General features: G+C 50.8%; 1 protein-coding gene across 6 annotated transcripts in view; it reads right to left on the bottom strand.

The window, feature by feature from the left end:
• Nucleotides 1-27,370, bottom strand: part of TXNRD3 (thioredoxin reductase 3) — a 32,871-nt gene that overhangs the window by 3,611 nt on the left and 1,890 nt on the right. The window contains exons 2-14 of one of the 6 annotated variants that reach the window (XM_043885632.1): nucleotides 20,770-20,830; nucleotides 19,734-19,843; nucleotides 17,299-17,403; nucleotides 17,015-17,087; nucleotides 15,941-16,060; nucleotides 13,653-13,795; nucleotides 13,390-13,505; nucleotides 12,598-12,823; nucleotides 11,820-11,912; nucleotides 5,744-5,820; nucleotides 5,069-5,225; nucleotides 4,356-4,463; nucleotides 1,066-1,161 (exon numbers count right to left, since the gene is read on the bottom strand). In XM_043885632.1, the coding sequence (XP_043741567.1) occupies nucleotides 1,066-1,161; nucleotides 4,356-4,463; nucleotides 5,069-5,225; nucleotides 5,744-5,820; nucleotides 11,820-11,912; nucleotides 12,598-12,823; nucleotides 13,390-13,505; nucleotides 13,653-13,795; nucleotides 15,941-16,060; nucleotides 17,015-17,087; nucleotides 17,299-17,403; nucleotides 19,734-19,843; nucleotides 20,770-20,830 (1,485 nt within the window). The other 5 variants (XM_043885630.1, XR_006337465.1, XM_043885634.1 and 2 more) reach the window with 5 other exon arrangements.

The following is a 27,370-nucleotide window of genomic DNA, read 5'->3' as shown; positions in this document are numbered from 1 at the left end:
AGAACAGAAACCTCAGAGGCGTTTGGAAGAACCTAACTCTAGCCCCCGTGGGTGACAGCGAGGGGCCCAGGACTTCCTGGAGGAAGGAAGGGAGACGTGCTGGACGCAGCAGGAGAACTGGGGTCAGAAGTGGGTCCTGAAGACGGGGCTGAGTTACCGCCACCTGAGGATGAACCGAACGCAGGAGGAGCTGCTCCCGACGGACAAGCACAAGCAGCGATTCCTGAGATGCAGCCGCTCCTGCAAGAGGCTGTGACCACAGCCATGCTGACAACCAGGACTCGGGACGCGGCTCACGCTTGGTGCATAAAGAGCGGCAGGTCTGGGAGGACGGACTCCAGCTCTGAAGGCAGTGCCGCTGTGGGTGAAATGCTACCAAACAGCACTGCCTGCTTCAGGGAAACCACTCATGAAAGAAGAGTCCTTCCAAGTGGCCAGCATCCCAGTCATCTTGTTTTGAGAAATAGCTGCAGCCACTCCAGCCTTCAGCCACCTCCGCCCTGATTCGTCAGCAGCCCCAGCGCTGCGGCCAGACCCTCCACCAGCAAGAGGGTTGCAATCTGCTGAGGGCGCAGCTGATGGTTAGCATAAAGTATTTTTTAAATTAAGGTTGTACATTGAATTTTTTAGACAGAATGCAACTGATAAAGACTGTAGTCTGGTGTAAATGTGACCTCACATGCACAGGGAAACCAAACAATTCCGGGGCTCACACGACCATGACATTCGATTTATTGCCAGGTCTGGAACGAAACCTGCAATGTCTTCAAGGCACGCCTGTGTCTCCAGATGCAGACGGATGCGCCTACACTGTGTCGTCGATGGCCCAGATCACAGCAGAGCCTGAGGCGCCACACCGCCAGTCAGAGCGCCCCAGAGAGACACGATCCCACGGAGAAAGGGAGGCACGGGTCCATCCCCGCAAGCACAGCACCCGGGTGGCAGTCTCAAGGATTCCTGCCTAGCCCCGAGAGCTGTCTTTAAGGAGATTATAAAAACGCAGATACGAGACTAAAAGCGACATTTTAAAATCAAGGCATGCCTGCTTCCAACCACATGACGTACGTTCTCCAGTTTATTGCAGATTATCTTCGCGTAACAAGTGTTGCTGTCTCTGCAGGCCACTGTCCACTCGAGAGGCCAGAACAGAGTGTGGTAGACCTGCAAGAGAAAGGCAGAGGTCAGCGTCCATGGAGACACGCCTGCAGGGCTCCGTGGTCACACAGAGACAGCAGTGTGTCCACCAGCTCTCCGAAACTTTTAATACAAACTTTTTAATCTCTGTGGCTACTAGGAACATGAGATAAATGCTTCTTCACCCCAAGGTATTATTCCTAAAATATACTCCAAATGTTAAGAAAAGAGGTGGCGCCAACTCCTGAGATTATAAACAGGATTTCTGAAACAGGAAGCTCCCGGCTTCGACATGCTGAGTCCTGCGCGGGACCCTCCCCCTGTATCCCACCCACTCCTTTCCTCACGCGCATTGTTGTTCAGTGGCTCAGTCGTGTCTGACTCTGCGACCCCATGGACTGCAGCACGCCAGGCTCCTCTGTCTTTCACTATCCCCCATAGCTTGCTCAAACTCATGTCCATTGAGTTGGTGATGCCATCCAACCATCTCATCCTCTGTCGTCCCCTTCTCTTGCCCTCAATCTTTCCCAGCATCAGGGTCTTTTCCAATGAGTTGGCTCTTCACATCAATGTGTTAGCTATGATTTTCCTTCCAGTATTTGGAAGATTTTGTTTCATTTGATCCTCCTGGTTTAAAGTGGGCATGAAGTATGGGCCCAACTTAACATTTTTCCTGAATGCTGTCCACTTACTCCAACACCCTCAATGAACGTCTTTTGCCATAGATTTAAAACACCGCCTTTATCATATGTTAATTCTCCTAGGCACCTGAATCAACCTGGGCTTCAGATTCTGTTCTGCCGGTCTGCCTGTCACCTGTGTGCCGCCCAGCACAGTCTCAGGGCCTGCGCCCTCAGGATAAACTGCACCGTCCGACAGCGCTGGCCCCTCCTCCACCCAGTGCTCTCGCTGTCCAGACCTCCCCTTCGGAGTTCCCTAGGGGTCCGGTCGTTATCACTCAGCGCTTTCTTTGCGTGGGGGTGCGAGTTCAGTTGGGGAACTGAGATCTAACAAGCTGAGTGGCACAGCCTGCCCCCTGAAATCATCTCCCTATTACTGCCTTTTTAAAAGAGTTTTAATTGTTAAATCAACATATGCACAAGAAGTGCACATTTAAAAGCTCTGGTACACGGCCAGCCACCTCTGCCGCCCAGACACAAATGCCTCTCCTCCTGCTTGTCACCAGCCTGCACGCTTCTAAACAGCACACTCCCGCTGCGGTTGCCTGCTCCTGGGCGGGCTCTGCTTCCTGGCCTGCCCTCCTCTCAGGAGGCTTCACTCTCTCTTCCCTGGCCCCTGCCCTCCCACCCACCCTCCCAATTACACTGAAATTTGTAAGCTAGATCAGTGCCCGCATTTCCTCACTAGGAGGAAGCTCTTCAAGGAGAAATGGGCCCCCACGTGCGGGGGAATGAGGCTGGACCCTGACCTCACACGTGTACAGAAAGTTCTCAGCATGGATCAGAGGCCCACATGTCAGAGCTGAAAACCTAACACTCCAGGAAGAAAACACGGGCATCAGCCTTCACGACTGCGGGTCAGACGATGACTTGTCAGAAGTGACATCAAAAGTACATGTGACAACGGAAAAAAAAAAGACCCAGACTGCACCAAAAGGAAAGATCTTTGTGCTCCAAGGGACACCATCAGCAGAGTGAAGACAGAACCCACAGAAATGGTGGAGACTTTCATAAGTCACCCCAAGGCCTCTCACTAAGCTTGTGAGCTGTTCCCCTGATGACACCGAGACACTTTTCACGTGTCTGCTGGCCACTTGTGCACCTTCTCTGGGGAAATACCCTTTGCTCTTTTAAAAGCCAGGTTATTTGGCTTTTATTGTTGTAAGAGTTCTTTGATATTCTACATACAAGCTCCTTATCAGAGATCAAAGTCCGGAGGACTTTATGGCATGAATTTTGTGAACGAATTCCATCTTCTTATCCTGTCTTACTGTGTCTACCCTCACTTTTCACCTTAATTTCCTCACTTGAAAAGATACAATATGTGGATTTATGCGAGGTTTCCTCAAGTCTCTTTATAATAGGAATATCGAAAATACTAATAGATCAAATTTTCAGTCCTGCAAAATGCAAAAATCAAAGTCTAGACTGGGTGCGCCGATGTGCAGGAGGCCTTAGGGGAGATGGAGAGTGAGCCCATAAATGAGGGTTCTTCCTATAGACGCGCCCCTTCACCTGGGGTGCAGCTTCCTACGTCCTTCCTCTCACGCGCCTACCATCCATGATGGCTATCATCACTCATCAGAGACCCGACTAAGAGTTCACCACTCACACAGGTGGTTCATTATTCCCAGGAGTTAATTATAAACTCTGATCAGGTTACGTCCTCTGAAATGGAAACTTCTCACTGAAAACGCCACCTAAACAACAGCCCCTGAAAACACGCGGTGGTTCTAACCCTCTGACCCCCTTCATCTCCCCAACCCTCCCATGTGGGGAGGAGGCAGGAGAAGGCCACTGGGACCACCCGCCACATCACAGTGAGCAGACCCTGAGGCAGAGGGGAGCAGAGAGCCACTCTGGGGGCGTCCGGACAGCCCACAGCCCCAGAACTGGCCCCCCACCGAGCCACTCACTGCCTGAGCCTGGCCCCGCTGCGCCACGCGGGGAAGGTGGACAGAGCCAGCTCGGGCCAGCAAACATCCCCACGATGTGTGACTGAAGCAGACCTGGGTCACTCAGCTCCTCCAAAGACCAGAGCTAGCAGTGAACTTGCCGTGGGGAGAGGCCACGTGCGTCTGTTTCTGCAGGAACAGAAGCATGAACTGCGAGTGCATGCGCGCGTGCACACACACGGGTACACATGCACGCACACGTGTGCACACAGACATGCACACACATACACACGCACACGTGAGCCCCAGCAGGAGAAGGAGGAGCGGCCGTGGCCCCCCAGCCCCGGTCCTCCCCCTGGCCACAGCTCCCGGGACACTGCGTGCTCCCCCGAGGCCCCCCTGCAGGTGCTGCCCCTGCATCAAAGCCTGTGTGCACAGTCTGCGTCCTTCTTCCCAGCTGTGTGATGATCACTCTGCCAGAAACAGGGCTTACATTATTTAATTCCCAACTTTCCTAAAGCAGGAATACAATTTCCAACAATGCAGCCCTTATAGGAACTTGCAAAACTACAGAATAAGAAGTGGCCAACAGGAGAAACTGTGGATTGGAGGCGAGGTCTGAGAATGCACCAACCCCACATCTTACATTCAGATTCTCCGCCTGGTACACCTCGCTAGCCTTCTCCTCTGAGTACCCACAGCAGCCGTACTCCAAGGGCGTGAACACCACGGTGGGGACGCTGACGTAGTCACACTGCAAGACAGACAGCTCATGTCTCTTGTTTCTTCCTGCTTTTTACAGTGAAAATCTGCACGACGTACACTTATAAAGGGAGGACAAATGAGCACGGCCCCGTGCGGGAGACCCGCACCCCACGGTTCAGAGACTGAGTCACTGAGCAGACGGCGGAGCCCCGACTCCGGCTGCTTCAGTGGGACCGGGACCGCCACGCACAGGGCCGCAGCCCTGCGAGGAGGAGCAGGAAGCCCTTCCGCCGCACGGGCAGGGCGACGGGCCGGCCTGCCAAGAGAAGGCGGCGTGCTGAGCCCGTCTTGCCCCAAGCCGCCTGGCCCTGCCCCCGCTGCTGGAGCAGCACCCCGCCCCGGGAAGCCCTCCCCGACCCCTCCGGTAAGAAGACAAGACGGCCCCACCTGGGTGCCCCCACGTCACCCAGGACAACACCCTGAATGTAAGATGCTCATAAAGTATTTATTCAAAACCGTCGGCAAACGGTGGGGAACTGCACACGGCGCGGGGCGCCTTCCCAGCAGAACGAGCATGTGGTGCCACGTGCGCCGACTTCCCCTCATCACGGTCTCATTTAGACGTTGTCCCAAAGACGGCAGCCAGAAACTAACCTTCTCTGATCGGCCCCCGAAAAGCCGTCGAGCCAGCAGCTTGCCTGCCTGCACGGCGACCGGGGTGAGCTGCGGCTTGCCCTCCAGCACGTCCCCGACAGCGTAGATGTAGGGCACACTGGTCTGTTCCTCGTCGTTTACCGGGATCTTGCCCGTCCTGTTGCGTTCGGGGAAGAAAAAACATATTACAACTGACTCTGCACTGCTGGAAGCAGACTCTCTTCCAGGAAAAGGAGGAGGCAGAGAGGAAGACCCCGCCAGGCGCTCGTGTGCCTCTGTCACCGAGCGTCCCTGGCCCCACGGCTCAGACAAACCGCTGCCCGCTTTCTGAGCACTGAGGACAGCACCAGGCCTCTCCCAGAGTCTAACATACTGCTTTGGAATTGTCCTCCTTGCCTGATCAAGGACAGACAAATTCATTCTAAACCACAGAAAGTGGATGCGTACATTTCCACAATTATTTTTTATAAGTAACTGCTTAATACATGAAATATTTAAGGAAAACATTAAGAGTTATCAACTGATTAATGAAATAACTGATAATACAGAGCTGACACATCACTTACTACAAAACAAATTCAAAGCATCTCAGTAATTAAGTCAGAATTTCCCAGGGGCGATCTGTGGGAACACTGAGCTTTGAGCAGGGCTGGGCGCTAACACCAGGGAACGTACTTCTCACTGATGTTCACACCAATCTTCTCCAGCCCTAACTTCTTCGTACAGGAGTCACGACCAACTGCTAACAAAACCTGTGTTTAGAGAGACGGCAGAAACACAGATCATCAATACCAGGAATGAAAACAAGAACATCACGATGAATCCTTCAGACGCTGACAGGAGAACAACAGAATGTCATCAATAGCCTATGCCAATCAGTTTGACAGTTTAGATGAAATAGATGCCTGCAAAGATAGACTTTACCAAACTTACACCCACATGACTCTGAGTAGCCCTACGGCACAGGCCGCGCTGTGCCCCCTCCCCTAATTCACACCGAGGAACTGACCCCGAAGACCTCGGAATGAGACTGTATTTGGAGATGGGCCTTTACAGAGTTGATTAAGGTACAACAAGGCTATTGTTGTTCAGTCAGTAAGTCTTGTCTGACTCTTTGTGACCCCATGACCTTGTAGCCCGCCAGCCTTATAGCCTCTGTCTATGGAGTTCTCCAGGCAAGAATACTGGAATGGGGAGCCACGCCCTTCTCCAGGGGATTGAGCCCGTCTCCTGCATTGGCAGGCGGCCTTTTTACCGCTGAGCTACCAGGGAAGAGTGGTCCCAGTTCAGAACATAACAGAGAAATCCCGGATGAGGTTCCTCTCAGTTCTGGAGGTCAGACTCCTGAGACCAAGAGTCCACAGGTCAGTCTCTTCTGAGGCCTCTCTCCTTGGAGTGCAGATGGCCACTTTCTCCCTTTGACCCCATGTGATCAACCCCTAGATGCTATGGCAGCTCAAGCAGATTAAGGGCTTCATACTCACAAAGACTGAATCCACGGTGTATAAACTTCTCCATGAGTTAACTCCAGAGCCAGGTGACCTTGTTAGTAAAGTGTATGTGACACTTAAGAAAAACACCGATGATACACAAAGCCTCCAGGACAAGAACGAGGGACAACACCCAAGGCCTGTTTGTAAGGTGTAAACGTCTGACACAAGGCCAGAAAAGGGCAGTAAAAAAAAAAGAAAATTGAAGAGGACAGCCCTGGTGGCTCAGCGGTTGGGAATCCACCTGCCGATGTGGGCACATGGGTTTTCCTGGTCTGGGAAAGCCCACGTGCCAAGGGACAACCAAACCCTGGGCCACAGCTGCTGAGTCTGGACGCTCCGGAGCCCGCGTGCCGCAACGAGAGAGGCCCCTGCAGTGAGAAGGCCGCACACGGCGGGAAGAGCAGCCCCACGCGCCGCCACCAGAGAACGCCCGCACACTGCGACGAGACCCAGTGCGGCGAAACGCTGATAATTTAAAACCAAAGAAAATCAGGAGCCAGCACTCCCCATGAGCGCAGACGCCAGACATTTAACGGATGCCAGCAAATAAAATAGAGCAACATAAATAAAGGATAATTGATCGTGACCAAGTATTTTGGGCTTTGTCCCAAAATACAAATCTGGTTTAACATACAAAAACCAATCAATGGAATTCATCATTTGAACAGAATAAAAAATAAAAAAAACTTACTCATCCCAATAGAAGCTGGGACAGCATTTGACAAAACTAAGCACCCTTGAGGATTTCAATAAAAGCCTCGGTGCTCTCGGACTAGAAGCACGCGTCCCCAGACTGACAAAAGGATCTGTAGAACCCCAAGGGCGTACACACTCGCAGCGGAGAGAAGCCACCTCACTCACCCCGAGACGGGAGACCCTCACAGTCTCTGTTCAGCACCACGTGGATGTCTTAGCCAGGGTAATGAGGCAAGAAAAGGAAATAAAATGCACACAGACTGGAAAGAAGAAACAAAACTACTGTTTTAGGCAGAACAAATCCTAAGAAGGTCAATACAGAAAAATCATTTGTATTTCTATGTACTACCAACTAACCACTGAATATTTAAAAATTTAAAATATCATTTGCAGAAGGTTAAAAATATGAAATACCTACACTTAACAGAAACATGAAAGACCTCCAGAGAAAAATGATAAAATGTTGCTGACAGAAACTAAAGAACTTGCAAACATAATAAATGGAAAAAAATAAAGGTTCATGTACAGGAAAAATCAATGCTGTTAATTTAAGATGTCAGTTTTACCAAATTCATCGTCATAAGCAATACAATCTCAGTCAAAATCCCAGCACTACTTCTTTGAAATTGGAAAGCTGGTTTTAAATTTATGTGGAGGAAGCAACCTAAGTGTCCATGGACAGATGGATGGATAAAGAAGATGTGGTGAACATAGACAGTGGAATACTACTCAGCCAGGAAAAAGACATCATGCCACGGCAGCAACATGGATGGACAGAGGTCATCACGCTAAGTGAAGTCAGTCGGACGAAGATAAGTGTCACCTGGTGTCACTTATATGCAGAATCGTAAAGAAATGACACAAATGAGCTTCTTCACAGAGAAGCAGACCCACAGACACAGAAAACAGACTCAGGGTCACCAAAGGGGAAGGGGCAGGAGGGGATGAATTAGAGGTTTGGGGCTAACAGATATACAGGGCTGTATATAGAGTAGATAATTAACAAGGACCTACTGTATAGCACAGGAAATGACTCAATATCTTGTAATAGCCTATAATTGAAAGAGAATCTGGAGAAGAACTAGCCACCAACACACACCACACAGACGGACCCCGAGGGGTGCGGACGGCACGGCTCCAGATCAGCCATGACTCAACAGGAAAAGCTGGCAGAAAAAGAGCAGCCTTAAACAATCCTTCGACTGTTAAAGAAAACTGAACATATCTTCACTGAACATTCTAGGCCCACTCTATCAAACACGCAAGGCTGTATGCTGTCACCCTGCTTATGTAGCTTATATGCAGAGCACATCATGAGAAACGCTGGGCCGCATGAAGCACAAGCTGGAATCAAGGCTGCCGGGAGAAATATCAACAACCTCAGATATGCAGATGACACCACCCTTGTGGCATAAAGTGAAGAACTAAAGAGTCTCTTGATGAAAGTAAAAGAGGAGAGTGAAAAAATTGGCTTAAAACTCAACATTCAAAAAACTAAGATCATGGCATCCGGTCCCATCACTTCATGGCAAATAGATGGGGGAAAAGGTGGCAACAATGACAGGTTTTGTTTTCTTGAGTTCCAAAATCACTGCAGATGGTGACTGGTCATGAAATTAAAAGATGCTTGCTCCTTGGAAGAAAACCTATGACAAATCTAGACAGCACATTAAAAAGCAGAGACATCACGTTGCCAACAAAGGTCTGTATAGTCAAAGCTATAGTAGTCATACACACACGTGAAAGCTGGGCCATGAAGAAGGCTGAGAACTGGAGAACTGATGCTTTTGAACTGTGGTGTTGGAGAAGACTCTTGAGAGTCCCTTGGACTGCTAGGAGATCCAACCAGTCCATCCTAAAGGAAATCAACCCTGAATATTCATTGGAAGGACTGATGTTGAAGCTGAAACTCCAATACTTTGGCCACCTTATGCAAAGAACTGACTCATTGGAAAAGACCCTGATGCTCAGAAAGATTGAAGGCAGGAGGAGAAGGGGATGACAGAGGATGAGATGGTTGGATGGCATCACTGATTCAATGGACGTGAGTTTGAGCAAGCTCCGGGAGTTGGTGATAGATAGGGAAGCCTGGCAAGCTGCAGTTCCTGGGGTCCCAAAGAGTCAGACACAATTTAGCAACTAAACAAAAACAACAATTCTGGTAGTACATAAATGCTTCTAGAGAATAGAAAAAGAAGGAACATATTCCAGACTTCTTTCATGAGCTAGAATAACTTTGGTATCAAAATCTGGGAAGTTCAATATGTGAAAGGAAAATTATAAGCCAATATAATTCATGAATATAGATACAAAAATTTTAGGTAGCCAAATCTAACAATATATAAAAAGAACCACTGTCAGGAAGCATTTAACAAGAGGCTTCCTGTGTGCTGTTTTGGATCTGTCAGGAACCCTCTGGCCCTTATTAATTCCTGAATATTCAGGAATTAAGAGGAGAGGCACGCCTTTCCCGGGGTTGAGGAATCCAGGCATTTCTCATTATGGTGATAAGTACCCTCTTCCTTTTTATGAGCCATACGGTAAAAGGTGATTGTTTGCAACTCTCCCTTTGATAGGGATGTCTTATGTTTTGTAAGTCTGGAATTTTAATCTTTATCTTTGGTGAGAATAACCACCTATATGCACACACCATGTTGATTAAAACACCTTTGCTCCATCAGAGCTTGGGTCCCCGTGTCTGTCTTTCTATTCTCTCTCTCTCTCTGGCTAATTCCTTGGAGCAGGGAGGCCCTCTGAGCTCACTTTCTTGCCCGGGCTTCTAAGACCCTCTCGGGAAGGCGCACTGTGCCTTCACCCACTCGAGAGGGCACCTGGTGCCTACGTGCAGCAGCGCGAGCCCGAAGAGCACTCTACTGGCTTTCCGCGAAACCAGGGGACAGCAGCCTCTTCCTCTCTCTTACTGTCGGAACCACCAGGCTCCGGTCCATTAAAGGACCAACAAACCACTCATTATCCAGTTGGATTTACACCAGTAATATAAAGTTGACTGTAAATCAATGTAATGCAACACACTAACAGATTAAAGAAAAAAATAATCATTAACAGCCACAAAAGGAACATTCTTACAGCTGAACACCCACTTCTGACTTTTAACAAACAAAAAACCAAAATAACAACAACAAAAAAAAACAACTTAGCAAACAAAAATAGAAAATGATTTATTTACCGTGGTTAAGAATATCTACCAAAACCCTATGGAAAACCTTACTCTTTAACCATGAAACACTGAAAACCTCCCTCCCGGCCCCGAGAACAAGGCTGGAGTGTCTAGGTCTGCATTTCTTGTCAACACTGCCTGAGGGGCTGCGGCCGGTGCCCTCATGCGGGAAAAGGGAAGAAAAGGAAGCAGTCAACAGAAGGGAGCGAGTCCTTGCCATGAATGCCTAACAAAGACGACGCCGAACCATCTCAGGACACGTGATCAAATAGGGGCTCAGCAAGATTACTGAGGGCTGAATCGAAACCCACAATTGAGCAGCCTTTCTATATATCAGCAACAGACTGTGAAAGACAATGACACTTTTTCAAAAACACCATTTGTAACTATACAGAAATATGTACGTACCTAGGAATAAATCTAACAGAAGATATTCTTGAGGTCTATAGAGAAGTGTACTAACTTTGCTGGGGGCTATTACAGACAGCCTAGGTCAAAGGGCAGACGTACCATGAACCATAAGCCTGGATACTGCAGAATCAAGTGCTTCTACCTGGTTACACACCCATCACAACCCTGATCAAAATCTCAACAGGAGCTGGTTCTTATGTTTGTTTTCCTTACACCTAACTTTGGCTTTGGTCATCCTCACAACATCATTCACTTTTAGTTGAAAAAAATCATGCTGTTAGAGTTTATGAAACATAAATGAAGAGTTTGATCCAGGTTAGCGATAAACTACAGTTTATACAAGAAATGCTGCTGTCTGACTTGCATGAGTTTGAGTTATAACGACGGCCACCCAAGGGTCCATGGACTACTCACACTGTTTGGAGATATGACATAGCTTGTTTTTGTTGCTTTTGATTATAAAATATAATCGATGCTTATTGCAAAAACAGTCAAATGCAGAAATGTATAAGACATCTAACTTCCCAGAAGTGAGCAGTAAAAGCAGGCAGGCACAGCTGCCTCCAGGCTTCCCATGCAGTTCATCTGGTAAAAAAATCCGTCTGCAATGCAGGAGACCTGGGTTTGATCCCTGGGTTGGGAAGATCCCCTGGAGAAGGGAATGGCTACCCACTCCAGTGTTCTGGCCTGGAGAACTCCATGGACTATATCACCCACAGAGTCGCAAAGAGTCGGACACGACTGGCGACTTCCACTCACGCCTGCGTCCAGATTTTGTTCCCTGCACAGTTACACACACCCACATATTTCAGCATCGTATTCTTCGTGTGCCACCAAAAACCATCAAATATCAACAGCTCGACACATTCCACATGTACTAGAGTCTCACGGAGAGTCAAAAAGTCAACGCTGGTATCATCTGCCCAAGTCATGAGCGTGTCCATCCACCCCTGCTCGCCCGGCAGACACTCACCGTGTTGTAAACGCCCTCCATCGTCTCTGTCCCTTCCGTGGATTTAGCCACTACCTTCAGCCTCCCGGGCAGGCCCTTCTCCAGCTGCTGGACCTGGCGAGGATGGACAGCGTGGATTCTCTCCACGGGGGACACAGAACGGGGGGGCGCAGGGCGTGTGTGTGTGCAGGCGGGCGTGTTCCGTCTGCACGGAGCAGATGGAGGAAGAGGACCGGCCCGAGGGTGGTCGAGGGAGAGACAAGCCCCTGGGTGAGCGGGAAGAGCGGACAGCACCGACCGTGTGCACCGGGGGACCACCTCCCAAGCACGGAGACTGGCCAGGACAGAAGCGGGAGGACACGGGGCGGGAAGTCAGGAGCTTTATTTTGTCTTGTTGCATTTAAAACATGGAGAGGAATTTAGGCGGAGAGGCCCAGCAGGCGGCTCTACAGGTGGGTGTGTGCTGAGGCAGCTGCTCGCAGAGCCAGCAGCAGAGACGTGACTTGTGGGCAGGGAGGGGAGGGGCACAGCGGGCACTGAGGCTCAGGGTGGGCGCCCCATCCTCAGGGTCCCTGGGGAGCAGCATGAGCAAGGGTAACATGAGAAGCCCCAGGAGGGACCTCTCCCTCCTGGAGATGGTGGTCGAGGTAAGGACTCGACACCCCCCACTGCAGGGGGCACAGGTTCGATATCCTATATCCTGCATGCCTCAGAATTTTTAAAGAAACCAAACAGAAGGCAAGCTCGTGGAGCTGGACGGGCTGGGAGGCGGCCCAGGCGGTCCGGAGCTGGGACTCACCTCCACGGGCACGAACTTGCGCAGGAAGCGCACGCCGAGCTGCTGCATGGAGGCGCCCACCTTCTCGGCCATCTCCCGGTCGAAGCCCCGCAGGAGCACCGAGCGCACCATCACCGTGACCTCCAGGCCCAGGCCGGCCAGGAAGCCCGCGCACTCCAGCGCCACGTAGGACGCGCCCACCACCAGGGTCGCACCCGGGCAGTAGGGCAGTGAGAACAGGTCGTCGCTGCAAAGAGAAGGTCTCCACGTGGGACGGCGCCGGGGGCCAGCGCACGGGCGCGGGGGGAGCGGCCCTGGGGGCTGCAGGCGTGTCCCCCCTCGGAGGAGGACGTCCAGCCAGGCGACTGGGAATCAATGGGACCACGTGCAAAGCCTGAGCAGCCACACAGTGAAAAATGTACTTCTTAAAGTGCATCTGATCGAGAAAGTGTGCAATCGTCCTACTTTATACATCGAGGTCACAGGTCCTCTTGACAACTGTCCACTGGGAATTCCTGTTGAATCCCAGCGTTCTCCTAGTCACCTGGTCCATCACTATCACACAGACATGAAACCCTGAAGCTAACGGCATTTGCTGCTTCGCTCTGGGCTCCAGCAAGTATGAACCAAAGCCCAGACTCAGTCTCCTGCCTGGAGGCCTGAAGACACCCCGTGTGCACCCGTGCTCTTAGCGCTGCCTGTGTGCCCTTCCACTGTCATCAACGCAAATCTCTTGTGAAAGGAGACAGGGAGCGAACACTCTGGAGACACAAATGTAATGCAACTTACAGGCAGACGGCCTAGTTAACCCACCTGGTGATACAGTACTCCTTGTCTCCCTGGATTCCCAAGTAGCGCGGCCTCTCTCCTGTCGCGATGACAAACTTTGCAGCGGTATAAAACGCCTCCTGTCCTTTTTCATTGGTTGCCTTGAAAAAAGCAAAGCAAACGTCACTTTTCATCTGGTACTAGAGTGGTTGGACCCCAGGACGCTCACACACGGACCACGGAGCCCGGGTTCCCACGGCGCAGGTGGAAGTAAGGGGGGCGACCAACAGGGCCAAGGCCCGACTGACCTTGACTTTGTGGTGCTCAACAAACTCCCCGTAGGAGTTGACGTAGGTCACTGCCTTCTCCCGCAGAGCCAGCCGGTGGCCCCAGCTCAGTGAGCCGATGTGGCTCTGGATGGCCTCAGTCATGGTGGCCCAGCTGTGCTTCACTGGGGAGAGACCGGGGGCAGGTGGGCGTGAGGGGTGCTCGGCCACCGTGAAGTCACACACCGCACACGCGCGTCCATTGCTTTAAGGATCCAGAAGTGAACAGAAGATAATCAGCAAGAAGTCTTTTTACGCCAGTTACAGCCGCCATGGCTTCCCTGGTGGCTCAGACGGTAAAGTGTCTGTCTGCAATGCAGGAGACCCGGGTTCGATCCCTAGGTCGGGAAGATCCCTTGGAGATGGAAATGGCAACCCAATCCAGTATTCTTACCTGCAGAATCCCATAGACAGAGGAGCCTGGCAGGCTACAGTCCATGGGGTTGCAAAGAGTCAGACACGACTGAGCAGCTAACACACACAACTTCTTTCATATTACAAACATGTAGAAAGCATAGTTCTGAACATGATGAAAATCCATGGAGTGGGGTGGGAAACAGCCCTCCCATGGCCAGCCCCAGGATCTACAGGTGGGACACGGGTCCCCTGTGGGCAGGGCTGTGACAGTGAACACCGGAGCAGAGACGAGAGCTCACCCACTTCCTGCTGAAGCCAGGGCGAGGCTGGTGGAGTCAAGGCTCCTCCTTACTCCTGGGTCAGCCGGGGGGCTCATTTCCTGGACTCACGCCATCTGCTGATGTCCCCCAGGGAAACACTGGTCCAGGGTCCCGTCAAGCTCGGTGAGACCCCCAACCACAAACCCGGCCGACTGGGGGGTTCACCCTTGCTCCCATTTGGACCCTGACCCTCCAGTGCTCTCAGAGACTCACCCACCAGGCTGAGGGACCCCAGAACACAGGGGAGGACAGAGGTCACTGTGCGTGGGGACTTGGGTGACATCAGTGATTATGGCCCAGAATCTCAGCAACAGGACAACAGGTCTACGATTGTGTGGTCCAGACGGTCAGTCAGGTGACTGTGTTCCCTGACCCCACGCCTGTGATCCCAGGGTGACGACCACCACTGACTAGCTCTCCGCCGGGCTCACGTCCTCTGCCAGCCCCTCGCTCCAGACAGGCCAGGCTCCTGGGCCTCAGAGAACCATGCATCTCATGGCCCTGGGGACCTCTACTTCTGGTTTGCGTAAAAGACATTCTCAGAAGTTCCACAACATGCCTGCATGTTGGCACCCCTAGAAGTGGGCTGAGATATATGGCTCCTGGGGACCCCCTGCCCCAGACCTGCAGAGTCAGAAGCAGGACCACGGAGGCTGGGCCCCTTAGAAGGTCCCCGGGGCCCTGACGGGGCAGGTCCATGGAAGACCCACTCTACTGTGTCACCCATCTGCTCGGCCGTGTCACAGGCAGCAACGGCATCTTAAATTCAGATAGAAAAGTCGCTCCCCTTTCCTCAAAGGTGGCACAGCTACCCTCACACATTTACTTTTCGATACAAACTGAGAATAATCTGTCCTGTTCCAAAAAGAAAAAAAAAATTCTGACATTTTTCCTTGGACTTTAAACAAACATTACGAAATAACTCTGAGATAATGTCTTCACAATATGCAAACATTCCCTCCAAAATCAGAGCATAGTTTTCTTATGCTTTCATACTTCCTTGTCTGTTTTGTACACCCCTAGTGGAGTGTCTTCCAAGTCCTTGTGTCATTTTTGCTGTGATTTCCGTCACTCCATTTGCTGTCAGTTATTACTGCTGGTACAGAAGTTCTGCACACTCTTCTCAACAGCTGTCCAACCTCATCCACTCACATCCCCATTCACTGTTCCGTGTGTTCCAGGCCTGCCACACTCCTCCGCCTTCTCACACGTGCTCAGAGGCCCCTGGACCACCTCCAGGCCAACGTGAACATCACTCCACCCTGCTGCATCCAGCCTGCCTGCGGCGTTCCACCCAAGTCAGCGCTCTCCTTAGATTCGAGTTCTAACTCCTGCCCCGAAAGCTCCCACACCCTCTGCTATGCGTCTGGGATGGCCGGGGCTGCAACATCCCTTCCCCAGCCCTAAGGCCCCAACAGGAGGTCTGCACTGACCGTCTTGGAATCCTGGGTCCAGCTGGCACATGTGAGCGCCTAACAAGTGTTTATTAAACTAACGTAAAAGTCAAATACAGAAACAGAAAGAACAAGCGTTTCTAAGAAACCTGTCCTTCCCTCCTTCCCCCCAGTATGGACTGGTCCATGCATCACCCACCTTGCTGACTGTACTCCCAGCCGAACCTCCTGGAGTCGGTCAGCGCCTGCCCTAGCAGCGCGGCCTGGTGCATCAGCTTCTTCGGGATACAGCCAGCATTCACACACGTGCCCCCAAGACCTGAGGGAGACAGCCAGAGCTGTGATGCTGTGTGTGCACGTGTGTGTTCATGTGGCTTATACACATGCAGAGTGGGTGCTATTAAAACGTGGAAACAACAGACTTGATGACTGTGGGGTCACCATCACACACCATAACACAAAATGATTTGTGTTATGGTGACCGAGGGTCAAACTTGCTGACCAAGAGGGTCTCTGCAGGAGGCCCGGGAATGAGCAAATTCTGATGTGCGTTTGAACAATTTCCTGGGGACAGAATCCAAGACTTCCACCTGAGTCCCAACCACGAGGTAGTCAGAACTGGGTCAGGCTAACCGGGCACACGCTGCACTGAGGCCAGGCAGGGCCAGCCTCCAGCCTTTCCCTGGGGAACCCTGACTACTCTGGGCTGGTACCACCCGCTGCCAGCCGCCTGGACTCTCACCAACACAGGGTGAGACAGACACTCACATCAGTGTCCCCCGAGAGTGTGTCCCCCTGGCACCCAGGAGGGAGGGCTGTGCCCGGGATGGGGAGGGGGCAGGAGGAGGAGGACAAGTGTGTACCAGACAGACCTGGGGTGAGCGCACATTAACTCAGCTGAGCTTCCTGCAGCCAGGGTGTCAGTTATAAGATCGATGCAGAAACACAGAAAAGCGTCACGGCCACCCTAGACAAGCATGATGGGGTACACCCCGCTCTGAGGCCACAACCACATGAAACACCCCCGTGTGGGTGCAAAGTTATCCTGGCAGACGTGGTGGAACACTCGGGGCGTGGAATTTCCCTTTGCAAGATCCTCCTTAATCTTTTTTGTGTTATCTTTCTGCCATCTCCTCTTGTTAACACATGACCGGGGATGGTGTCCTCAGCCCGAGGCAGGTGGGTTACCCTCTGGAGCTGCGGTGAGGACCGAGGGAGACCGACGAGAACCAAAGAGAACAAGCCCCCCGATGGCAGCAGGAGAGCCGCTCACCCCAGGACGTGCCGCGGGGGGATGGGGCCACAAAGTCCAGCAGCATGACCTTCCTCCCCAGGACGGCGGCTTCCTGCGAACAAAGACACACGGAGACCTCGTCATTTTCCCGACCTTCCCCTGAAGGGTGAGACCGTGTCTGTGACGAGACACAGTCTCTCCTCTTTGTTAACCCAGCCATGGAACAACAGCAGCGCAGACTGGAACGGCTTAAGTATTGACGGCAGAAGGGAGGCTTAAGGCGATCACCGGGAAGACCATCCATGGGGGTTGCTTCTTCTCACCTGAGCGCACGAGAGGCCCCCAGAGCCCCCACCGATGACGATGAGGTCGTAGTCGTACGCTGGATCCTGCTGGAGGAGCTGCTGCAATAAACCACTCTGATGTGCCTGGGGGGATCAGAGGACAGGACACGGCACGACCATGCGGACTCGGCACACACGGCTTCTATAAAACCTCAGGGACAGCTGACCTGCAGTGCAGGTAAGCCAGACTGTGCATCTGTCTGGAGGGTGTTCAGTGGGGCCCAACTAGTCAGACCGACGCCAGAGCAGACACAGGCACTGGTTATCACCCAACAGTGAGGCACATGTCCGATGGCGGGGAGGTCGGGCCTTGTCCCACGTCAGACAAGCTCGCTCCGCAAGCAGCTCTCTTGGCCCTTTCTGCTGGCTCACCTCTGTTCTCCTGAGACCTTAACCACAAAGGTGAGCTCAATAGGTGACACTTAGCCTGGCCCCTGTCTCCTGCTCTACTAGAGGTACACACACCTTGCTAAGCGATGGACTCCCTTCCTGGGTTAAAAGGTGTAAAAAAGCATGAAGAACTGACTAGTTAAAGAGTGAGTGACTCGTGCGCCCTCCCCTCAGCAAGCGTGCAGGTGGGCTGAGAGGGCCCGACAGCGTGCCAAGTAGGACTGGAGGTGTCAGCAGGTCTGCACACGATGCAAGACAACAGAGAAGCTGACCTCCTACCTTAGCGATTAACTGAGGTTATTACCGCTTTCCCCTTTAAAAACGTCCATGGCCCAGCAGAATCCTGCAAGCTGCTTCTGGGACGTGGGTCCCCTTCTCCCCAGATGCCGGCTTTTCTGACTGAAGCGACTTTCCTTTCGACCAGCACTTGGCCCTGAGGATGGCTGGTGAGGGGCGAGCACAGGAGCCTGACTGAAGCCCAGGAGCGGCATCCTCTGCCCGCGTCCGCCTGCACTGGCCTTCTCTGCGAGCAGTGCTGACGCGTCACCGGCGGGATGTGCACGGCGGGCTTTTCCCTGATTTTTCTAAGTTGACTGAAATCTTGCAAGTTCCTGTGCAGCATGAGCCTTCTGCTCCGTCCGTTGGTAAAGGTCAGGGCTGACCCGGAGGCACGAGCTGCTGTCCCCATGGCCCTCCCTGTGGCCAGAAGCAGTGTGGACAAGGCCGGAGGCTCCACATGAGACTGAGCAGCTCTGTCTGTGCAAGGTCGGCTGCTCAGTCATCACGCTGGCTCCAAGCTGGCTCGTCCTGCGAGTGCTACAGGACCACAGACCCGGGGAGGCCGCGTGGCCCCGGCCGGCAGCCCCCTACCCTCGGGAGCTCTTAGGGGGTCCACCTCGCACAGAGCTGCCGCCCAGGGCCGAGGAGACCTGGCGTCTCTGTAGCCCTTGTGCCGGGCCTTTGCTGCTGCGCAGGCTTCCTCCAGGTACAGACATCAGGGGCTGCTCTCCAGCTGCGGGGCGTGGGCTTCTCACTGCGGGGGCTTCTCTTGTCAGAGAACATGGGCTCTAGGTGCTGGGGCCCAGTAGTTGTGGCTCACGGGCTTAGTTGCTCTGCGGTGTGTGGGCTCTTCCCGGACCAGGGATCGAACCTGTGTCCCCTGCATCGGCAGGCAGGTTCTTATCCAAGGTACCACTGGTGAAGTCCCAAAAATATAATTCTTAATTGAATCTAAACCTAAGTATTCAATCCATCACCACTGATGATTACTACTTGTATACATATATAAAGGATCTAAGAGCAGAGTTTAATAAAAGCAAACAGCTAGTTAAAATAAGGTCCTTATTACATATCAATTTTTATCTATCTCTATGTAACTGAATGATTCCTGTTCATTTCTGCACTCCAGGAACCAAACAGAGTTTCACAAAGCTCGCGGGGCCAGCAGCCACGGTGGAGAGCCGTGCCCCCTGGGCTGGACTGCCAGTGCTGACCTCATTTCCCTAAACCTCAAGGCGGGAGGAGGCCTCGTTTGTCCCCGTTTGGAGGGAGAGAGCAGGGCAGCCCACCCTTCTGTCCTCCAGCCTCACTCAAAACCTTCTCCTTCTCAGCATTCAAAGTTTGAATTGGTAGAAAAGCTAATTTCTCTTAGAGTAATCACGATTATCTGATAATCATCCTATAGTGATTAGTCGCTCAGTCGTGTCTGACTCTTTGGGACCCCATGGACTGTAGTCTACCAGGCTCCTCTGTCCACGGGATTTCCCAGGACAGAATACTAGAGTGGGCTGCCATTTCCTCCTCCAGGGGATCTTCCCAACCCAGGGATCGAGCTCGGGTCTTCCACGTTGCAGGCAGATTCTTTACCATTCTTTATCATCTGAGCCACCAGGGAAGCTTTCAATTTTACAAGCTCCAAAAGACACAAACGAACAGATCTGTGAAAGCCATTTCCACCTCTCTGGAATATTTTCTTAAAACAAAATTTGGACAGACAGCCTTCAGAAACACACGGTACTATTTACCTGGAAAGTGTGGTCACAACCACCCACGTGCACTTTATTCACAAAGATACTGGGCACAGTCCTCTGGTTGGTGATCTCTGAGAGAACCTCCTGGACACTGGCCCCCTCATCTAAGGAATAAAAGATCAAAGACGTTAAGACTCCGCCAAGGTTCCGAGGCGCTGCAAGCCGAGCTGAAGTGCTGCGACACTCAGATGCCCACATGCGCGTCGTCGGCGTCACGAAGCGATGACTCAGGGGTTCAAAGGGAGCTGTACAGAAGAAAGAGCAGACTCCTGACTCCTTTCAAAATGAACACTTTCAAATTAGAATCTGATCTATAATCCACTGGCCAGGCAGAGACAGATAAGAATCGTCTTTAAAGAACAAACATGATATATGCTCTAATGGTGGTAACACAGAAAATACGTCCAACAATTACAGTTGAAAAAATCTTCATGCTCATAGTCCAAAACACACCCTCCACTCCTAAAAACTGAACCGGGCCCTCAGTCCTTCAGGCTCCCCATGTGGTAAACTCTTCAGCAAAGTCTCAAAGATTCAAGGGCATTTCACTTATTAAAGCGACCTGGCTAAAGAGAGGGGTGGAGTTTCGTGAAGGCAGAGATTGGGCTTTTTGTTCTCCACGCACACCCGTGGAAAGTGCATGGGATTCAGAAGCAGGAAAGCGGGAACACTGGTGCGCCTGCCCTCCTGGGGCTGCGCTCAGGAGACGGGCAAATTCGCCTCGTTCTGTTACAATGTCCTCTAGGCTGCTGGACAGCGGGCAGACACGCCTGAGGACCGCCAGCACTACCTTATATGGCTGCCTTCCACTCCCCCCTCAAATGCAGACACTGTACGCAAAAAATCCACGCAAAGTATTTCCACATACAGGTTCATCTTCTGCGGGGTTCAGCTTGCAGGTAGGTGAAATCAGCTCTTTGAACCCAAAGAGACGGGAGCAAACTGAACTGAACAAGGCAATACAAGGAAAGAAGTCAATCTTGTGGGCGCTGATTACAAACAACAGGTACAAACCGTTCTACCTACTTACCAACTTGATCAAGTTCCAAGATGTTACAGTCAACTCCCAGAGAAGAAAAGAGCTCTTTAACCTGCAAGGAAAATGCACCTGTGTTCTCCTCTTGCAGAGACCAGACACAGCTATGAAGTGTGGGCAAAGCAGCAGGGACGCTCAGACATGCCCTTCAGGAATGCGAGCCTCGGACCACGTTTTCTCCTGTTCTCGGAGCACCTTCCCAGAATGACCTCAGTCCGCCCCTTCCCTTCTTTTACAATCTGCTGTCTCACTTCCAGATCTGTACCTTTCACTCAAACCTCTTTTCTGGAACTCAAGACAAGCAGCATTTCTGCAGCTGGGTGACCCCGGACACCTCACGTGGAGCCTGCCCCCCACCGAATCCACCTGTGTCCACATGCCTTTTCCTCTCTGTTTTCTTTCAACAGTCATTAAACCATTCAACCATCACACACCTAGGATGGCTCATCCATTGTTCCACATACTCAACATACAGGACACCCTCCCTGCCTGAGCGGAGGGGAGGCGGATGCCCGCCCTGTCACCATTCACCAGCTGCCTGAACACAAAGCCCTGGGCCCTGCCACTCAGAGGGGGGGCCAGCAGGGGGCGTCACCAGGAGCTTGTCCGTGACTACCGAGAGTTTCAGACCCCCTCCTGCAGCCTCTTCCTGTCCCACACCTACTCCCTAAGTCTCCACAGTGCTCGGCATGGAGCGGGCTCCTTTGTCCAGTCCCCCACAGTTGATCTCCTGAGCCGGCAAGACCTTCCACGGGACATTCTCAGTCACCTCCTGGGGGCTCTCCAGTTGCCGCCACTGAGGTCGGAGCCCACCGTCAGCAGGATTCCTGCCCTTCAGAGACCTGAGCCCTCGAGGGGAAGCCTGGCTTCCAGGCTCTGGCTCCAGGACAGAGGCGCGAGGGTCTTGGCCGGTCTGCCCCGGGCAGATGTCCACGGCTGGTGAGAGCTGATTAAAAAGGGCCACTGAAGTCTCTCAAAGTTGAGGGCACACAGCAAATGAGGCAACGCGTATTTAAGAGAATCTACTAGATGTCAGTAAGAGCGGGGAGCCTGAGGGACCCGCCCGAGCGTGATGGAGGCACCACTGCAGGTGGCCGTGGCCGAGGAGTTGAGGTGCCCGGTTCTCCGGGATCCCAGCCGCCCCAAGGCTGGGCCGTTGCCATTTCTATCGCTCAGGTCCGAGTGGCAGAGGCTGTATTACTGGTGAATGTGGCAGCAAGGGAAAGCTCCCCTCCTGCACCACCTCATTCATAGCTCAGAGTTTCTGTCCCAGGCGAAAACGGCAGGGCCCTGATCACGCTGCCCAGCCCACTGGCAGGGCAGGGCTCCGGGCTGGGAGAGGCAAGCCAAGGAGACCAGAGGCTACTGCCCTACCAGAGCCGCTCATAAAGCAGGCTGTCCCAAGGGAAGTGGGTCCGCACCCCACCTCTGGAGTGAGGTCTCAGAGGCCACTCGGGGCAAGGGGGAAACCACAAGATTAGAGAGCGCCGAACTCCACCCTAAGAAACTGATCCTCTGACATGGACTGCGGGGCAGCTCACGCCTACAGCTGAGACAGCGGAGATGGTGTGACTGAGTCAGAGGATGCTGGTGGCTCGCTCCTGACAGCAGGCTAAATTGTGGCTGCCAGTCAGCAGAAAGCCAGGAGGAGACGTTGGAGAACGGTCTTGCCAGGGTAAGAACAAACTGCAAATCTGCTCAATAACGACCGCTGCAGAGGGGCCCTGGCTGGCGGCCACCTGGCGTGAAGAACAGACTCACTGGAAAGATAAGGGAAGGAGGAGAAGGAGACGACAGAGGATGAAATGGTTGGACAGCATCACTGACTCAACAGACGAGTTTGAGCAAGCTCTGGGAGATGGTGAAGGACAGGGAAGCCTGGCGTGCTGCCGTCCATGGGGTCACAGAGTTGGAGCGACTGAACAACAACAACACAGGACAATTTACACCCCAGGGCGCTGTCAGGAAAGCAGAGCATCTGAGCCATAATCAGAGGAGTGTAACACCCAGGCATGACGCTGAGAGAGTCAGACAGTGTAACACAGACAGCCAGCAAACCCTTGTCACCCCAGAGTGGCTGCACAGACCCAAGGCCACATCTCCAAGGAGTGGAAACAGACTTCTTGAAAATAATCCATAAGAGATACACAAGCAAAAACTGGCCACAGAGAAGGATGGTTGTAGGGTCTAGAGCGGCTATAATGCATTACCAGAAAGGCCTTGGTTTCAACAGAAAAATGACCAGAAACACAAAGAAACAGGACCGTGGGTCCACACACAAGAAGAAAGCGGGAGAAGCTGCCTCTGAGAGGCCCAGACAGTGTAATGAACAGGCAAAGTCACCCGTGTAAGTACGTTCAAGGAGCTTGAGAAAACTATGCTTCAGGAGATACATGCAGAAGCATGAGGGCAATGTCTCACCCGGTGGAAACACCAATAAAAAGACAGGAATTATAGACAGGAACCAGCTGGGTATGAAGCAATTATGGGAAAGTGCAATGCCTACAGTCAAAATTGTGGTGTCTCAACAGTAGACTCGAGCTGCAGAACTGAGGACATCAGCGGAGAGTGTGCAGCCTCATGCCACAGAGGGAAAAGATAAAGGACAGAAGCCTAGGGGGAAACGGGCCGGCATGAAGCACAACATACAGATGGTGTGAATACCAGTAAGAGACAGAGGAAATAAAGTACAAGAATAATATTTGAAGAGATGCCCCCAAATATCCCAGATTTGATGAAAAACAGTAATCCAAATATCCAATAAGCAAAATAATGGAGAAGACTCTTGAGAGTCCCTTGGACTGCAAGGAGATCCAACCAATCCATCCTAAAGGAAATCAGTCCTGAATATTCTTTGAAGGACTGATGTTGAAGCTGAAATTCCAATACTTTGGCCATCTGATGCAAAGAGCTGACTCACTGGAAAAGCCCCTGGTGCTTGGAAAGACTGAAGGCAGGAGGAGAAGGGGACGACAAAGGATGAGATGGTTAGATGGCATCAGTGATTCAATGGACATGAGTTTGAGCAAGCTCCGGGAGATAGTGAGGGACAGGGAGGCCTGGAGTGCTACATTCCATGGGGTCACAAAGAGTTGGACACGACTGAACAACTGAACTGAACTGAACCAGTGAATTTTGCAAAGTTGCAGGATACAAAATCAATACACAGAAATCAGTTGCATTTCTATATACTAACAATGAAAAATCAGAAAGAGAAAAATAAGGAATCAATCCCATTCACCACTGCAACCAAAAGAATTAAATATGTAGGAATAAACTTACCTAAGGAGACATAAGAACTGTACACAGAAAATTATAAGACACTAATGAAAGAAATTAAAGATGATGTAAACAGATGGAGAGATATTCCATGTTCCTGTGTAGGAAGAATCAATATTGTGAAAATGACTATACTACCAAATGCAATCTACAGATTCAATGTGATCCCTATCAAATTACCAATTACATTTTTCACAGAACTAGAACAAAAAAATTCATATGGAAACACAAAAGACTGCAAATAGCCAGAGCAGTCTTGAGAAAGACGAATGGAGCTGGAGGAATCCACCTTCCTGACGTCAGATTATACTACAAAGCTACAGTCATCAAGACAGTATGGTGCTGGCACAAATACAGAAATACAGACCAATGGAACAAGATAGAAATCCCAGAAGTAAACCCATGCATCTATGGGTACCTTATTTTTGACAAAAGAGGCAAGAATATACAATGGGACAAAGACAGCCTCTTCAATAAATGGTGCTGGGAAAACTGGACAACTACATGTAAAAGAAAGAAATCAGAACACTTACTAACACCATACACAAAGATAAACTCAAAATGCATTAAAGATCTAAACGTAAGACCAGAAAGTATAAAACTCTTAGAGGAAAACATAGTCAGAACACTTGATGATATAAATCAAAGCAAGATCCTCTATGACTCACCTCCTAGAGTAAGGGAAATAAAAACAAAAGCAAACAAGTGGAACCTGATTAAATTTAAAATCTTTAGCACAGCAAAGGAAACTATAAGCAAGGTGAAAAGAGAACCCTCAGAAATGGGAGAAAATAATAGCAAATGAAACAACTGACATAGGATTAATTTCCAAAATATACAAGCAGCTTATACAGCTCAATACCAGAAAAACAAACAACCCAATCAAAAAAAAAAAGTGGGAAAAAGACCTAAGCAGACATTTCTCCAAAGAAGAAATACAGATGAACACATGAAAAGATGCTCAACATCGCTCATTATTAGAGAAATGCAAATCAAAACCACAATGAGATATCACCTCACACCAGTCAAAATGGCCATCATCAAAAAGTCTACAAATAATAAACGCTGGAGAGGGTGTGGAGAAAAGGGAACGCTCTTGCACTGTTGGTGGGAGTGCAAACCACTGTGGAAGACGGTATGGAGATTCCTTAAAAGACGGAATAAAACCACCATATGACCCAGCAATCCCACTCCTAGGCATATACCCTGAGGAAACCAAAACTGAAAAAGACACATGTATCTCATTGTTCATTGCAGCACTATTTACAACAGCTAGAACATGGAAGCAACCTAGATGTCCATAGTCAGATGAATGGATAAAGAAGTTGTGGTACATATATATGATGGAATATTACTCAGTCATAAAAAGGAATGCATTTGAGTCAGTTCTAATGAGATGGATGAACCTAGAACCTATCATACAGAGTGAAGTGAGTCAGAAAGAGAAAGATAAATATCATATTCTAATGCATATATACGAAATCCAGAAAAATGGTACTGAAGAATTTATTTATAGGACAGCAATGGAGAAACAGACATAGAGAATAGACTTATGGACACGGGGAGAGGGGAGGAGAGGGTGAGATGTATGGAAAGAGTAACATGGAAACTGACATCACCATGTGTAAACTAAGAGAGCCAACGGGAATCTGCTGTGAGGCTCAGGGAACTCACAAGGGGCTCTGTGTCAGCCTGAGGGGTGGGATGGGAGGGAGACAGGAGGGAGGCTCAGAAGGGAGGGGACGTATGTAGACCTACGGCTGATTCAGGTTGAGGTTTGACAGAAAATAGCAAAATTCTGTAAAGCAATTATCCTTCAATAAAAACATAAACAAATTTTAAAAAAGGAAAGGAATCCTGACCCATGCTATGGCATAGATGAACTCTGAGGACATCAGACTGAAATAAGCCAGTCAGAAAATGACAAATACTTTTGGATTCATAGGGCAGAAAGCAGATGGTGGTTGCCGGCGGCTGGGGGTGGGAATGGAGAGTTACTGTTTAATGAGGTCAGAGTGTCAGTTGGGGAAGATGAAAAAAGCTCTGTGGGTGGATGGTGGTGATGGCGGCACAAAACAGGAATGGTCTTAATGCCATGAAACCTAAAATGGTTAAAACAGTAAACGATATTACGCATATTTTATTACAGGAAAAAAAAAGCTAACCAATGCAAGTATATGCTTTTAATCCACAAAAGTGTGAACTGAAGATTGGGGAAAACATGGCTTGAAACTTAATTTGGGGAAGGGGTTAAAAAATCAGGGCACGTTCTTCACTCCTCAGTGTGGGCCATGAGGTCGCCTGACTCACAGGCGCTTCCGGCCTGGGCAGCTGCCCCCGCGTTCAGCGCGCTCCTCCAGGTGGGACTCCAGTCCCAGGGCAGACCCTGTCACTCCTCCCCTCCAGCCTGACGTCATCAGGTCCACACTCAGCGGCACACATTTAGACCTCAGTACCTCTGAAAAGCTGAAGGCCAGCCCGTTTTCACATCCCTCTCCTGATTCCCTTCCTACGCCCTGCATTCGGCCCAGTATTTTCATGTTATCATCTCCTACCTCTGCTCACACGAATTCCTCAACTATTGATGTTCTACGTTGCCTACATCCAACTTATCTCTCCAGGACCAGCTTAAACATCACATCCTCAATTCCTCTGATCCCCATGGAAGCAGCTGTTTTACCCCATTCCCACAGCACCTGCCTTGCACGCACGTGTCTTTCAGTACGTGAGAACAGTCTGATTACAGCTCCTTTAGGCCATGAGTTCTTGAAAGGCAAGGCCACAGGTAGGGATGTGGAATACGGTGTCCAGTTTGGGTGAGGCATGGTCAAATTACTGCACAACCCGTTTAGTGAAGGGTCATGTGTAAAGACAGATGATATGAACACATGAAAAGCTTGGTCAGGAAAGAAAAGTGCTTAGGGAAAATACTGGAAGATCTGCCGTCCAGCTAGAAGCCAGATTCCTAATTCTGTGCACTGGAGTGACAGGCACCGCCAAAATGTTTCAGACGGACAGATTTGAGCTCGATTTAAAAAGTTTTGATTGAAGGCGGGAGGAGGAGGAGATGACCGAAGATGAGATGGTTGGATGGCATCACCAGCTCAATGGACATGAGTTTGAGCAACTCGTGGGAGTTAGTGATGGACAGGGAGGCCTGGCGTGCTGCAGTCCATGGGGTCGCGAAGAGTCGGACACGACTGAGAGACTGAACTGAACTGAAAAAAGTTCTAGTAATCAAAGCTGTCCAATTATGTAACAGGACTCAAAGTAGTGGCCATGTTGTTAGAAGCAGTGACGCACACAGAACAGAAAA

This window comes from Cervus elaphus, chromosome 24, assembly GCF_910594005.1.
Source record: "Cervus elaphus chromosome 24, mCerEla1.1, whole genome shotgun sequence".
NCBI lineage: Eukaryota > Metazoa > Chordata > Mammalia > Artiodactyla > Cervidae > Cervus > Cervus elaphus.
Note: the sequence above shows the minus strand (reverse complement) of the source record. Positions and strands in the feature narration are given on the sequence as shown.